Below are 16,765 nucleotides of genomic sequence, written 5' to 3' on the forward strand. Positions count from 1 at the left end.
TTTACAGGATGCATACTTCCACATTCCTGTCTCAGCGAAACATCGGAAGTTTCTCAGATTTCGCATCTTTCACCAACATTATCAATACAAGGTCCTGCCATTCGGCCTCAAGTCCGCGCCACGAACGTTCTCAAAGTGCATGGCGGTGGTGGCTGCATTTCTCCGCAAACGGAAGATATTCGTCTACCCATATCTAGACGACTGGCTCTTAAAAAGTTCCACCCCGGTTCAACTCCAGAGTCATCTCTCGTTCTGCCTAAACCTTCTACACTCGTTGGGCCTTCAGGTCAACTACCGGAAGTCGATCCTCAATCCAACTCAGCGGATCCACTACCTGGGCGCCTCTCTAGACTCCTCAAGCGCAAGCGTGTGTCCTTCGGAGGAGAGGTTATCCTCCATGCTGCAAAAAAGCTGCACGCTTCTCAGCACGGAATATCCCACAGCCAGACAAGTGTCATCTCTCCTGGGATCCATGGCCTCGTGCATCTACATCGTGCCCAACGCACGTCTGCACATGCGTCCTCTGCAACAAGACCTAGAGGATCAGTGGTCGCAGAGGACCGGCCGCTGGGAAGATCACATTACCCTTCATCAAGCCGCCAAAGATTCCATCCGGTGGTGGATGAAGCGCTCCCATCTGCTTCACGGCGTCCCATTCCATCAGGCGCCTCCGACACAGACGGTGGTCACAGACGCCTCCATGCAGGGCTGGGGGGCTCATATGGGCCGGCTTCAAGTACAAGGTCTCTGGTCCGCTACCGAGCAGAGCTATCACATCAACTTCTTGGAGCTACGAGCAGTCCACCTCGCTCTCAAGTCCCTGTACCCATCCCTGCAGACCGACTATGTTCAGGTTCAGACGGACAACACCACAACTATGTTCTATCTGAACAAGCAAGGAGGGACCAGATCACGGGTCCTGTCTCTGGAGGCCCAGTCAATCTGGAAATGGCTTCTGGCGAGAAACCTGACGATCGTCGCTGTTCACCTGCCAGGGACCCTGAACGTGCAGGCGGACGGCCTCAGCAGAGACTTCGTCGAAGCGCACGACTGGGTGCTCAACGAAGGCGTCGCTCAAGACATCTTCCGCTTGTGGGGCATACCAGACATCGATCTGTTCGCAGACGCGGACAACAAAAAATGCCCCGTCTTCGCCTCCAGGTTCCCTCAACGGGGGTCGCAGGGGAACGCGCTGTTGATCAGCTGGTCGAGGACATTGCTTTACGCTTTTCCTCCTCTCCCTCTCATCCCGGCTGTGATTCAGAAGTTCTACAGGGCCAGAACTCGGATGATCCTAATAGCACCGGAGTGGCCCCGGCAGTGGTGGTACCCGGATCTACTCCAGCTGTCGGAGGTACCACAGAGGAGGTTGCCATGCCTGCCGAACTTGCTGACCAAGGACAAGGGGAGAGTGTTCCACCCCAATCTCCCCTCCCTCCGCTTGACGGCATGGCTCCTGAATTCATCCAGTACGGACATCTAGATCTTCCACCGGACTGTATGAGCATTCTTCGGGAGGCGAAGAGGCCCTCCACGAGGAAGTCGTATGGCTTTAAATGGAAAAGATTCTGCTTCTGGTGTAGAGATAACACCCTTGATCCGATCCGGGGTCAAGAACAGGTTATTCTTCCCTACTTACTGTACTTGGCGAAGTCTGGGTTAAAGTACTCTTCCATCAGAGTACACTTAGCTGCTATTACAGCCTATAGGAAGTCTCCTACCCAGACCTCATTCTTTCAGATGCCAGTGGTAAAGGATTTCTTAGAAGGGCTTAAGAAAGTTTACCCACCTGTGAGGTCTCCTTCCCCTTCCTGGGAACTGAACATCGTTCTCTCTAAACTGATGGGAGGTCCTTTTGAGCCGATTCATAAGGCTTCCTTGCAACATCTGACCTGGAAGGCTGCCTTCTTAGTAGCCATCACTTCGGCCCGTAGGGTTAGTGAAATTCAGGCCCTCTGCTGCAAGGAACCTTACACGGTGTTTCATGCTAATAGGGTGGTGCTCCGTACTCATCCGAGCTTCCTGCCCAAGGTGGTTTCGGACTTCCATATTAATCAGGTGATCACGTTGCCCACCTTCTTTCCTCAGCCGACCACACCCCCGGAGAGAGCTCTACACTCTCTTGACCTCCGGAGGGTTTTGAAATTCTATCTAGCTAAGACCCTTAATCTTAGAAAGTCAGACAGGCTCTTTGTTAACTATGGACCCACTAATACCGGGCTGGCTGCGGCCAAGAGATCTATCTCTAGATGGATTGTCTCTTGTATAGCTTTGGCTTACCAACTGTCCCACAAAGTTCTGCAGGGTAAACCTAGAGCACACTCTACTCGGGGGAAGGCTTCTACGGTAGCACTCCTTCGCAACGTTCCCATGTCTGAGATCTGTAAAGCGGCTACATGGCGCTCAGTCCATACTTTCACGCGCCATTATTGCCTAGATTCAGACGCACAGGCCGACGCCCAGGTGGGGCAGGCCTCTTTGAGGAACCTATTTGCATAACTGTAATGCAAGATGTGTCTTTTAATGTATGTTTTAACTGCTTTGTTGCTCGTCCGCGAGACTTTGGGTATGGGCTTGCTACTCTATTCATAGATTATGACTATTGATGAGTATCCCCTGGATGAGAAGGATTAGTTACTTACCTGTAATCCTAGTTCTCATCCAGGGGTATACTCATCAAAGTCATAAACGACCCACCCACCTCCCCGGACGAGCAATGTTTTCTCTTTAAATAAGTGATGTATGGAAGACAGATCTACTCAGGTGCGGAGGCACCGCCAAAAAGAACTGGCCCAACTGTCACCTGTAGTGCATCATGGGAGCAGGGGGTCACGGGCAGGCCTTAAAGGCACGGTCCCCCTACTCTAATGCCTTAAAGGCAAGGTGTCAGTTTTCTTGTATTCTTGATACTCTACTGCAGCCTACTGGCGAATGCCTACAATTACATGTTGCTTTATGGCAATAAAGCAGTGCTGTGTTATAATTTGCCTGATGCTTCCTTTTTTCCTTACGGGTTACGGGGGCACTACTATGCAAAAATATGTAATTTACAGCATTGCCATGTTTTGAACATTATTAGGCTGCATTTATATGTTTTCACATATGTATATATATATATATTTATATATATGTATTTTCTATATGCTCCGGGATCCCGCACATGGGCGGGGATTATTCATAGATTATGACTTTGATGAGTATACCCCTGGATGAGAACTAGGATTACAGGTAAGTAACTAATCCTTCTCGGCGTTGAGCTTCAGGAAGCTGTTGGTCATCCAGACTGCGACGTCTTGCATTCCTTTCTGGAAGTTGAGTTTGGCAGTGGGTGGGGTATTTGGTGATGGAGTGGATGAGCTTGGTGTCGTCGGCGTAGGATACGATGTTGAGGCCGTGTTGTTGGATGATGGCTGTGAGGTGGGCCATGTAGATAGTGAAGAGGGTGGGGCTCAGGGATGAACCCTGTGGGACTCCGCAGGTGATTTTCGTGGGGTCTGAGAGGAAGGGTGGGAGTCTGATCCTTTGGCTTCTTCCGGTGAGCAATGATCGTATCCAGTCCAGGGCTGTTCCTTGTATGCCTGCGTCGTGTAGTCTGGCGACTAGTGTGCGGTGGGAGACGGTGTCGAAGGCCGCTGATAGTTCAAGTACGATGAGGGCTGCGGAGTGGCCTTGGTCCAGGAGGGTGCGGATGTCATCTGTGGCAGCGTGTAGGGCGGTCTCTGTGCTGTGATTGCTTCGAAATCCGGATTGGGACGGGTCAAGGACGGCGTTCTCTTCAATGAATCGTGTCAGTTTCCTGTTGACTGTTTTCTCTGCACCTTTGGCTGCGAAGGGGAGGAGCGAGATGGGCCGATAGTTCTTGAGGTCGGTCGATAGTTCTTGAGGTCGGTGGGGTCAGCTGTGGGTTTCTTGAGCAGAGGTCTGACTTCTGCGCGCTTCCAGTCGTCTGGGAAGGTGCCTGTTTTGAAGGTGGTGTTGATGGTGCATTGTAATTTGGGTGCAATGGCAGCCGCGGCTCTGTGGTAGATGTGAGGGTGGCAGGGGTTGGGGGGCCCCCCCGAGTGGATGCTTTTCATGGTCCAGGCAGTGTCTTCGGCCGTGATCGGTGTCCAGTTGGAGATTGTGGATGAAGTTCCTCTTGGTGGCTTGATCTGGTTGTGGTAGTCCGTCATGGCGTCCTTGTAGGTGGTGTGGTTTTCGGTTGTCTTGGTGTTCCTCCAGTTCTTCTCCAGGCATCTGCAGGTGAGTCTGGCCTCTTGGAGAGTGGTGGTTAACCAGGCGGCTTTCCTGGGGCGTTGTCTGTTGGGGTTGCGTATCTGGGCGAGCTCGTCTGCGCAGTCAGAGATCCAGGTGTGGAGTTCTCTGGCTGTGTCGTTTGCGTCTGGTGCCCAGGTGTGGTTGTCTCGGGTGAGGGTGGAGTTAAGTTGCTCGTCGGAAACCTTGCTCCAGTTCCTTCGTGGTGGGCGTGGGCCTGGTGTGGGTGCCTTGGGTTTGTTGATGGCGAAGTGTACGCTGCGTTGTGTGGCTGAATTGGATGCTGTTTCCTGCCGCGAACATTGGGTCGAGGGTGTGTCCTTCTCTGTGGGTCGGTGTGTTGACGAGTTGTTTAAGTCCGATGCTGCCGAGGTTATCACGAAGGATAGTGGAGTTGGTTGCTGGGGTTGTCGAGGTGGAAGTTCAGGTCTCCAATGAGTATGTAGTTTGTTGAGGAGATGGCGTGGGGTGCGATTAAGTCGGTGATGGTGGTGGCGAAGGGTGTTCGGGGGCAGGGGGTCTGTAGACGAGGGTTCCTTGGAGTGTGGCTTTGGGGGTGGTCTGGATCTGTAAGTGCAGGTGTTCGGCAGAGGGCAAGGTTTTGCTGGAGGTGGTGAGGCGGAGGGTGCTCTTGTGGGTGATGGCGAGGCCCCCTCCTGGGTGGTTGGGGCGGTCTTTCCTCTGGATCCTGTATCCATCTGGGACGACGGGGCTGATGTCGGGGGCGGAGGATGCGTTGGTTCAGTTCTCTGTGAAGAAGGCGATGTCGGGCGAAAGACAGTTGGGTAGGTTCCAGATTTCCATGGCGTGTTTGTGTATGGAGCGTACGTTGAGGAGGATGCATTTTAGGGTGTCAGCGGTGTTGGTGGCCTGGGTGGCGGTGAGGGTCTGGTGGCAGTGGAGGCCGGAGAACTGGCCATGGGTCGTGTTCGGCAAGGCCTGTTGGCATTCTCCAAGTCTTCCAGGGCTGAGAGCGAGGAGGGTGGTGGTGTCGTAGCGATGGGTAGTAGTAGGTACAGGGTTCCTGGCCGCGGACGGGCGCAGACAGGCTTGCCTTTGGTGACGCCGCAAGCCCGCTGCGCAACCGCGCAGTGGCCGCTATTAAGTAGGGGAGGGAGGAGAGGCTGGGAGGCAGGAGTGGTGGAATTCTGGGGGGGGAGGGACCGCAGGGGCAGCAGCAGAAAAAGGGGAAAGGAACAGGCAGGCACAAGAAAATAAAAACAGTGGTGGAATTAGAGCAAGACACAGATGGGCACAATAACAGTGGCACAACAGGGAAAAATTAAGAAGAAAGACGGCTGAGAAAGGTTACGGTGGTTGCAGGCAGTCTGGTCCCAGTTGGAGCGGGCAGCTGGCGTAGGAGCGGACAGCAGTCTTGAACCTCCAAAGGAGGAGGCCGGGTCTGGAGGCAAGAGACGGCACAGCAGATCTGTGGGGAGAAAGTGGACCTAGACCGAGTGTCAGAGGTCTAGTCATCACCAACTTCCCAAGGGAGCCTCCAGTCACTGCATACTGTGGAGCCAAAAAGTCTGAGGCTACAGCAGTAATTTAGTTCCTCTTGCTTTTCGGTGCATTACAGTGACCGTCAAAAGTAAAAAGAAGCATTTTTTTGATCTGTTCATTATGAATTACAAGTTCCAAAGGCCATTTGAGATCATTTCATGCCACACTGAAATGCTGTATAATTCAACATCATACAGTCCAGTTCTAAGATGTCCCAATGTTTTCAATTGGAGAATAGCTTTTAAATAGTTATTATTCTTCTGTTGCGCTTTCCATTCCTCCCAACTAATGCTGTTACTTAAATGTTTTCTGAAAGGTACCCCTGTTAAAAAATGTGCGTTCTCCTTTGGGGCAGGAGATGGTCTTTCGCAATACTTTTCAGTCTTGCCTTAAAAGTTAATTTCAGCTCCTCACTGGTTTTACTGTATGTCCTAGGCTTTCCAGGATCTTTGTACAGTCCTTCACTTTTTTCTCTTCCTTATCCACTGGTATGTTCTAACATATCTAGGGCAAAGGCTACCTCTACTTCCTCAGCAAGTACGTTATATTCTCCACAAGGGACTCCACAACATCTTCTATGCCTGCTGAAAAGATTCACAAAAAACACAGAAGGTAGTGGTGGTATGTAGAGTAGCACATCAATTCAAAGCAAAATAGTTCTTTTTTTTATATTCAATTTGTCTGTACCAGGTTAACAATATTGGTGCCACTCGAGGTAACGATACAAAAAACACACCACTACCACGGATGTCACCACACGGAAGAAAAAGATTGTTCTAGGCCCTTGTGGACACTGAATTGAGCATGACAAAATCAATAACAGATTTCATCATGTACTAGCTTTAAACGTCCTAGTCATTTAGATTAAGATAATTCTAATATACAAACTGGATTGAGAGGGGAAGATAAGCAGGTGGCACTTCTAATATAGCCCTTCACTGACTGACTCATCTCAGTTGATAATCTTCCCCCAACAGATCTCCTTTTCCTTTGTCCATGGGTAGTTTGGAAAGGATGTGAATATGAATCTTCATTTGAGCTTAAATGTTGCCTACCCTCAAAATTGCTGCATGGCTTTGTGATGCATTTTCTGCGAATTTGTAAACGGGGATCATATCAGACAAGTTTTGCACTAGTATTAAATATAGCAGTCAGTCATTTTTGATCTACAACATTGTTTCTTCATAACTAGGGATCCTGAAATTTGGCGTTTAGCCTGCTTGAAAATCTGGGGAAGAAACTGTAGTAAACCAAACCTGTACACCACATGGAGGCAAATGTTTTTAGAAAGGCCACGCGTTCGGTTTGATGGTAAGTTGATTAGTATGACTGTAGGAAACCAAATGTGAGCAATATTAAATGTATATCATCAAACGTGTTCATGTTCTGTGTAAGCTTAGAATGCAGATGTTTAGTCACGTCCAATTTGTATAATTGATGCACTGGTGAAGGAAGAACTATATTTTTTTAAACTAAGAATCTCTTTATTCACAAAAATTTGATTCCTCCATCAAAGTAGGAGTCATCATACAATTGTGTTCTGTGCAACGTCTGTTAAAGGGCAAGCAATATTACATATAATTAAGAGAGGTCACAGATATCAAGCATGATACATCCTGTGATTGGTTCTCCATCTCTCCTGATCGTACGTGCACATTCTTCTGTGTCAGATCTACCTAATTTGTGTTGTAGCTTTCGGTGGGAGTATGATGTATCTAAGATTCTAAGTTAGATAAGTCGGAATCTTGCCCGTATGGTGCTCTCTGGGGCTTTGGATTGCTTCTTGCCAGTCATCTTCCAGCAATCCCAAATCTGCTTCCCAGGCTGCCCTTAACGGACCCAGAGGGTTGTGGAGGTTATTCATTAGTTGCCTCCCTCCTATAGTAGGTTACTGTTAGACCGGGCACCATTGGCATGGGTCTTCCTTCCATTTTTTGCTGTTGCCTCCTGTGTTTTTGCTGTGTGTTGGATTCCGTTTTGCTGGTCTGGATGCTTTGGGCACTTTGCCACTGCTGTTCAGTGCCAATGTGCAAGTGCTCCCTTTGTAAATTGTTGTTATAGATTAGTGATTCCATGATTGGCATATTTGGTTTACTTGTCAGACCTTAGTAGAGTGCACAGTGTGTGCCCAGGGCCTGTAAATCAAATGTCGGTATTGGCTGCAGCAATGATTGTGCCACCCACAGAAGCAGCCTTTAAAATGTAACTCTGGCCTGCCATTGCAGAGCCTGTGTGCAGTCTGGGGCTGCCATGTCAACTTGGCAAGTGCACACACTTGCCAGTCCCTAAACCTTCCCTTTAGTACATATTAGTCACCCCTAAGGTAGGCCCCAGGTACCCCTGTGGGTAGGGTGCATTGTAATGTAGGTCATGCCCAGATGTGTGTGGCATGTCCTGATAGTGAAAAACTGACAATTTTGTTTTTCACTATTGCAAGGCTACCTGTTCCCATAGGACAGAATGGAGAGTTTGTTTATAACATCTTATAAACATAACTGGCGCTGGGAACAAGGTAGAAAAATAAAGTTTAGTATGCCTGAACTCAAAATGTTAAAGTGCATCTTTTAGTGTGGGTGATTTTTACATTTTGTGTTTGGAAATACCACTTTTAGAAAGTAGGTATTTTCTTGCCTAACCATCCAGTGTGCCTCTGCCAGGTTTGTGTATTGCATGTCTGGCGTTTGGATGACCGGGGCTGTAGAGGGGCAGTGGCTCCAGAGGTCCGATGAGTCAGGGCTGGGCTGAATAGACCTGGGCTGCATTTAGAGTAGGGGGAGGAGATTTCCTTTCACCTGAATGGGCCTGGTCTGCTTGCAACAATGCTGTCTCCACCTCCTGCCAGAAATCTGCACCAGTGAGGACAGAACTGGTTTTGGCTGGGTACAGACACTCTGCCTTCAGGGAATAAAGAATTGTGGTGTATAAAAAGAGGGGCCCAGACCCCAGACGTTTAGATCACTTCTTGGAAATGAAGAGGAACCTTTGACAAGGAGAAGAGCCGGATAAGCTGAGGAGGAATATTGCCCCTGTGCTGTTTGATGTCTGGGGATGGCTTGCAGTGGCTGCTTGCGGCCAAGGAAAGGAGAACAAGCATTTGCAATGCAATAGGTCTCGCATTACTGAAAGTTTGAGCTATTGGCGTTGCATTATTATTTGCAACGCTAATATCTCAAACTTTCAGTAATGCGAGATCTATTGCATTGCAATTTTTTTTTCTATTTATTTATATTTTAAGCAATCGCAGCAGTGTAAGTGATGCTTAGACAAGACCTACAAATCACACTGTGGATATTTTTACAATTTAAGAATGACAGGCTGCCAAAACGAAGCTGTCAACCATGTATTTGCAATTTTAAAGGGATCCCTGAACAAAATTGCAGTTTGAATTGTTCAAAATGTTAAGAGCTGCCAATTCTGTAGAATAATAGTAAAAACTGCTTAAATTGTGAGGTATACGTGATGACATTTTTACAGGATGGGTCATGGGGGTGGGAGGCATTAAAAGGTTTGAAGACCACTGTTCGAGACTGGCCTTAACCTCTGCCTCCCATCACAAGTGTCCACTAGGGACAAAATGCTTTCACACTTGGAACACAATGTGGGTATTTGATGTTTTTAGCTTGCTACTTTGGAATCCATGGCACTTCACGCAGTCCCTGGTTCTGAGAAAACAAAATGGAGACCAGCGTGATCCGGCAGTAAAAGGTGCCCGGGCCTGTCGGAGCCTAGAGCCCGTGTCACATGCCACATGCCACTGCTACAGCTTTACACCTTACACAACCTTTGCATTTTATTGTACCAAATGGTAGTCTCCTTTACTAATAAACACAACTGTGCCATTTTCTGCCAACGCACTTAAAGTAAATCCCATATTTCCAAATGCAGTGCACTAAACAAATCTAGATTTATATTGCTTACTGACGATAATGCGTGTCAGTGGCTTAATCACGAAGTTACTGCTGCACGTGCGTCTGATTGAAAACAAATTCGGATCCTACCAAGTCCAAAAGAACCTCCCCTTGTTCTACGCTCTGTACAATAAACTGCATTACATTAGGGGAGTGTCGAGGTTACCTTATTACATTAAGGAAGAGTCGAGGTTATGGGGTTGTGGAGTAATCCTATGTATGGGCTTAAGAACTGCTGTAATGTCTCTGAACTAATATTCATAAAGCATAAAGTATGTTGTGAAGATGGGAGTATTTTCTACCCACATCAAAAAATGGAAAGCTGTAGACGGACCTGCATAGGTTGGAACATACATATCAAGGACAGATCTCCGTCTCCAACTCACCTATTTTACCGACCGTATACATAGCTACAATTTGACATTATAACGTGTCTTTTTTTTTTTTTAGCGTAAATTTAAGTTTTCTACCGTACATTGAGCATTTACAAGTTGGTGTTGTTCATATACCTGGTAATATATTTTTTTTCTTAAACAGGCAGGGGAGTATCCATTCCTGTTTGTCCGCCAAGTATGACAAGAAAATAATCACAGTGCGCGTCTTTTAGAAGTACAAATACGCAGTGAGGTAATGAAACATGATGCCCCACCCAGTCCCCTACAGAATATGGCGAGGGGCCCTTGGCTTAAGAAAAGGCATTTTCCCTGCAATATCAGAAGCAGCTCCCCTCACTTAGGGTGCATTGGTGGATTTTGCCAGGCTACAATTTGATGCTCCCTCCACCACTATGAAGAGCAGGAACTCTCTTCCCCAGCAGGACCCCTTATCTGATTCCTGTAACAAAAGTAAGGAAATAGGAAGGATGTCGCAGTCCAGTAGCCCACTGGCGTAAAACACAAAGGCTTATCTGCAAGGGGTGTGCTGGGGTGTAGAGGGTTAAAGCGTGCTCTGGCAGCCAGTAATGGAAACCAGCAGGAAGGGAAGGTAGCAGCAGTTCCAAGCGTTCACACCTTAAGATTTACAGGCGAGCAGAGTGAGAATGCTATGCACCTAAGCAGGGAAGCCCTTTACCATTGTTCCAGAAAAAGATACCCACTCCGGGGCGGGAGTGTGTGTTGGGGGAAGTCAGGGGGAGAGGAAATGGAGTGTAAGCACCGCCGTGATGTTGACCTGCAGTGGGTGACTCTTACCTTCCTTTTGCTTATTGCTGTATTCTGGTGTAAAACTGGTATTAACAAGGTGTCACATACAGTCACATAGATGTAAGTGCGGTGAAAGGTCTCTGTTACTCACATTGATGTTGGCGCACTTACCGCACATTCACACTGATATGAGTACATTTGCACACACGCTTGACTTGGGCTAGGATAAGGGGTTCCCAAGTCTGTGCGTGAGAAGCTCGTGCACTCCACGTTTTGCATTATGGCACGTGCAGCAGCATTAAAATATATAGAGATTGGTATAAAAAAAGGGTGTGGGACCAATAAATGATGCACCCGACTACCAGGTGTACTCCCTAACTAACCCATTTCCCTTCATAATATTGATACCACCAGTGAGCACTTACCTTTGGCTTTTCTTCTTCCTCTGAGGGGCATACATCCTCCACTGTGTTCTCGAGTCTACTGAACCTGGAAAGTCGACAAGAAGGCTGTATTCGCAATTAGCTCATGTGGCCAGAACCTTAAACAGATGATAATGTATAAAGCCTACAGTCTTCAATCTATTATATCCAAAGTCAGTCTTAACATATCCTCTGACCTGACCAAAAGGTGACAACCCAACTCCAACCGCCCACCCTGCCATTGATGGCCCATCCAGGTACACCTAAGCTCTCTATTGGGTGTGGCTGTCTAGGAGAGATGCACAGAGCCCATTTGTCAGCTATACTTAGTGATGCGACCCAGAGACAGGCTGCAGGCACTAAATGGTTAAGGCAGAAAAATGCTAACTTCCTAAAAGTGGCTTTTCAAAATTTGTCAGTTAAAATCTGACTTTACAGAAAGAGAGGATTTTAAATTTCAGTTCCAAAGACACCAAACATGAACTGGTTCCCATTTAGAAATTACAGCTGAATAAATTAAATTAAATAACTTCAGTGTTTCCTTATGGGAGCGGCAGGCCTTACAGTAGTGAAAAATACATTTAAGATTTTTTTTAATTACCAGGACTTGTCAAACTTAAAAGTATTTGTCCAACTTATTAAAATCACTTACTGCACGACAATGTGTCACAGTGCAATGTGTCTGCTCACATTTGGCCAGATAACATGCACAAGACTATTGCACAGATTTAGGTCTGTGACGCATGGGCATGGATTTCCAGGCATTGAGCTGAACGGAGAAGCAAACTTTTCCTGAAGTTGTATTTTTTCAATATATCTTCAAAAATAACAAATTATCCAGTTTCAATTTGTGTTATTTAAATAAATGGAAAAGTCACAATCAATAGAAAAACTAAAGATGCAAAATTGTGGAACAGAGTAGCTGTGTAAAATAGTAAAGTTTAAAAAAAGAAAAGAAAATGTTCATGTATCCATAGGCCACGGCCATGCCACCTTTGTGAGCAAACATCCTGGTTCCACATCTAGAAATGAGGAATGATTTTACGGATTTGCTCCTTTTTCACTACTTTTTATATACTTGTCAAACTCAGTTCACCGATGCACACTGATTGGAACTCCCAAGTCCCCGCAACTCGAGTTCTCTTAATTTTGGACTTACTATCAAAAGTGAAAGTGCTTTGGAACAGACACATTATATGCAAGTATATTGATGCTAACCTCACATAGACTAAAAGTCCTTAAAGAAAAAAACTTGAGCTGGTGCACAACGCCTCCTCCTTTTTACAGCTTTAAATACTTTTGTCTGTTTAGTGGTACAAGATGCTATACAGATATTTTACTAACACAATTAATTGATTTATGTCAAGGTTTGTGTAAAAACTAGACCAACTACTGTTAAACCTGCTACAAGCACAGAAACGTTAGAATTATGTAATGCTACAGTGATAACTGTCTGAGGTTAGCTCTCTTGTGCATGCCAATTTTTTTTTTTTTTTTTTTTTTAAACCTTTATTACAAATTTCAAAAAATATACAGACACGGGCCTACAACCTCCAGGCCGGCCGCCAACAAATGACATCATCATAATCACACCAATACAAGCAACAACAACAAATAACCAAATTGCAGAGTAGTGTCACTGGTGGCGTTGAGAGGTCGCAAACATCACATATAGCGGTTTCATTTTAAGTGATGAAAAACAAACAAACAACGAACAAACCCACAAGGCAGCAAAATTCGAAGTGGCAAAAGGTGCTCATCACAGCAGGGAGGGATCCATAGAAGGACAGTAACAGGAGGGGGGAAGGAGGGCAGGTGGCAGAGACAAAATTATCACAGTAGAACAGGATCGCAAGAATGTGCAGACTAAGGGGACAAGGCATCATCCGGGTCCCGCGTGAGGGGTGGGGTGCAAATTCCTCCGCGATAGGAGTTCCAGGGACCCCACACCGTTTTCCATTTCCCAGGCTTGCCTCTCGCCACATACACCGTCTTCTCTCGAAACATGCACCAGTCCATATTTTCCTTCCAGGCCAAGACCGTGGGTGGCCTCTGGGAGCCCCACAACCGTGCAATGTCACGCTTGGCCACCATATATCCCAGTGTCACCCACCACATTTGCGCCACCGTATAATCATTTGGTTCCCATACATTCAACAGACACCTCCTCGCCTCCGGGAGCAACGCACAGCATGCACACCACGCCAGAACCGAGTCACCTCCGGACACTCCCACAGAACATGGAGAAAAGTCCCTGCCATACCACACCCACGCTTACACATCCCATCCACCGCATAACCCATACGCATCAGGCCAGGTCCCGTGACATACACTCTATGAAGTATCTTAAGCTGGACGAAGCGAAGTCGGGCCGGTATGGCCACCTCTTTCGGGGAGGCCACCGCCGACACCCAATCCTCGTCATCCAGCTCCAGTCCATCAGCAACCCAAGCATCCCGAAGGGCGGTTAACAGCCCCGATCGGTCGTTAATTAGCTTCTTGTAGATCAAGGAGATAGAGTGCCTGACGGGTATGTGCCGGATAGCACTATCTTCCAATGGGGAATACACCGGGATAGACGCAACCTCCATGAATACGAAACGCAACGCGTGCCGAATCTGTACATATCGGAAGTACTCCCTATCGTGTAAGTGATACTCAGCTTTCAGCGCATCAAACGTTTTAAATCCCTCTTTCGTCCAGAGATCACCCACTCTACTGATGCCGATCATGTCCCACTTCTCGAAGCCTTTCGTCGACCACAAACCACCCAACCGCTCGGAGGCATATAATGGCGTCGCCCGGGTCAGCCGATCTCTCCACCCCATCGCCGCGCTCGCCGCATGCCACACCCGGACCGCAACCCGAGTTAGCTTGGCGAGAGCAATTCACGGCCTCCCATCCCAGAACAATCGGCGCTGGAGACCCTCAACCTCCCGAAAAAAACTAGCAGGCACGACATCCATCGTGTTTTGTAAGGCATATAAAAACCGCGGTAGCGACATCATTTTAAACAGCGCCGCCCGGCCAAGCGGCGAGAGCGGCAACTGCCGCCAACGCACCACATCCGTCTTCAGACGCCGGAGAGGGGGAAGTAGATTCTGCGTATACCGGGCCACAGGATCCAGAGTGACAAAAATACCCAGATACTTAAAACCCTGCTGGGCAACCTGAATAGGGCAACCCCGCAGAAGGATGGGGGCCTCCCCAGAGAGGACATAGACGCAGGACTTGAACCAGTTGATGACCAACCCGGAGTTACAGCCGAAGGAGCGCAGTACATCCACTAACACAATCAGCGACTCACGGGGGGATGCGAGGTACAAAAGAATATCGTCCGCATAAAGAGAAACACGATCCTCATATTCAGGAGTCCATCGGAGTCCACGAATTGAAGGGTGCCATCGCAACCATTCCGCCAGGGGCTCCATGGAGAGTGCAAAGAGGAGAGGCGATAACGGACAACCCTGACGCGTGCCCCTGCCCAGTTCAAAGGGAGCCGACACCCTACCGTTTACCACTACCTGAGCCAATGGTCCGCAATACAACAATTTCACCCAACCAATGAATCCCGGGCCAAACCCAAACTTTTCCAGCGTTGCCCAAATATACGGCCACTCCAGCGTATCAAACGCCATAGTCGCGTCCAAGGACGCCAAAATGGCCGGCTCACGAATAAAGGGAACCCTCGCAAGCACCCCATGCAAACGCCGCAGGTTAAGTGCAGTATTACGATGGGGGATGAAGCCGGACTGATCCTGATGTATCAGATCACAGACCACACTAGCCAAGCGGGTAGCCAACACCTTGGCGAGGATTTTAGGTTCCGCATTCAGAAGCGATATGGGCCTATAGGACGTGACCTGGTCCCGCGGCTTCCCCTCTTTATGAATAACCACAATGGTAGCAAGGCGTTGGTCCAGCGGGAGGGAGCCCGCTGCACGGGCCGCAATAAACATATCGCAAAGATGAGGCGCTAGCTTGTCCGGACGCAGCTTATACAGTTCGATGGGGAGGCCATTAGGACCCATGGCCTTGCCGGAGGCAACTGACCGTATGGCCAGGGCGATCTCCTCAGACGTCGGAGGCGCGTCCATCAACAATTGATCATCGTCCGAAAGGGACGGCAACACAATGTCCCTGAGCATAATGCGGGAATCCTCCTCCGGGCGATCGGAGACCGGGGAGTACACCCCGCGGAAATACTCCGCAAAGCAGTCAACAATTTCTACGGGATCTGTAACACACACACCATCCACTCTCTCAACCTGCGGCACCACACGACTCGCTCTCTCCTTTTTATCCAGCCACGCGATCAGCTTCCCAGCCTTGTCACCCATGTCATACAAACGCCCCTGTTGCTCCCTACTCATACTCTTGGCAGCTTCAGTGACCAGAGCCTTGTAATCCGCTTGCTTGAGGCCAAGAACATGCAGTTTGTCTTCCGTAACACAACCATCCAATTCACCCTCCAGCTCAGAGATCTCGGACTCAATACGAACCACCTCCTCCCGCTCGCACCTCTTGGAGTTGGAGATGAGGGACAGGGCCTCTCCTCGAAGCACCGTTTTAAAAGCCTCCCATAGGGAGACAGCAGATGACACCGATCCCACATTGTCTTTGAAGTATCGCTCAAGAGATTTAATCAGGGCTGCACGAATAGTGGGATTACGCAGGTACCAGGAGTTAATCGGGACCACCCTCCCCTCCGTACCCAGGACAACATCAAAGTGTAACAAAAGGGGGGAGTGATCTGAAATTCCCCGGGCAAGATGGCGCACCTCCCCGCCTGGGCCGATGGCATTAGAACATAATCAAGTCTCGAAAGGCTACCATGGGCCCCCGAGTGGAAAGTGTACTGTGTCTGTGCAGGATGTTTTAGCCTCCAGCAATCCACTAAACCCAGGGTGTCCAAAAGGCCAGCTAACCAGGTTTGGGCCCGGGGGAGGTCCCGCGGAGGGTAGCGATCCTCGGCCCCCGAAACCACTGCATTAAAGTCCCCTCCCACCACTAGTACCCCCTCCGGCAGCCCGAGGAGAAAGCGCCCCAGGTCCGCAAAAGTGGTCGTCTGCAAACCCGGCGGGACATATACAGATACCAACACAAGCACTTTACCCTCCCATCTGCCCACAAGTGCCGTGTATCGCCCCCTGTCATCATGGAGCACCTCATCAACCTCCAATGGAAGAGAGATTCTAACCAGTATGCCTACACCCCTCGAGCCAGAAGTGAATCCCGAGTGAGCCAAGAGGCGAAAGCCCCGCCTATTCATGGCACGGAAGGAATTACCAATGAGGTGTGTTTCCTGCAGGAACACAATGTCGGGAGAGATCCGTTTTAAAAACTGCAGGACCACCCCACGCTTTATCCTGTCCCCCAATCCGTTGACATTCCAAGAAAGAAGTCTCAGTCCCCTACCCCCCATCACAGCCAGCACCAATCAGCCCCCCCCCCCGGAGAGCACATGGATCATAGAACAACAATACTCCTGCCTTGCGATACAAACAAACAAAACCCAACCCCAACCCAACATACC

At 48.6% G+C, this 16,765-nt stretch overlaps 1 protein-coding gene across 1 annotated transcript in view; it reads left to right on the plus strand.

Moving 5' to 3' along the window:
* FBXO9 (F-box protein 9) overlaps positions 1–16,765 on the plus strand; it is a 518,999-nt gene that overhangs the window by 253,060 nt on the left and 249,174 nt on the right. The window contains exon 8 of the mRNA XM_085610843.1: positions 6,950–7,068. Within this exon, the coding sequence (XP_085466969.1) occupies positions 6,950–7,068 (119 nt within the window). The remainder of the gene's footprint in view (positions 1–6,949; positions 7,069–16,765) is intronic.

The sequence above is a fragment of the Triturus cristatus genome, chromosome 6 (assembly GCF_964204655.1).
Source record: "Triturus cristatus chromosome 6, aTriCri1.1, whole genome shotgun sequence".
Taxonomy (NCBI): domain Eukaryota; kingdom Metazoa; phylum Chordata; class Amphibia; order Caudata; family Salamandridae; genus Triturus; species Triturus cristatus.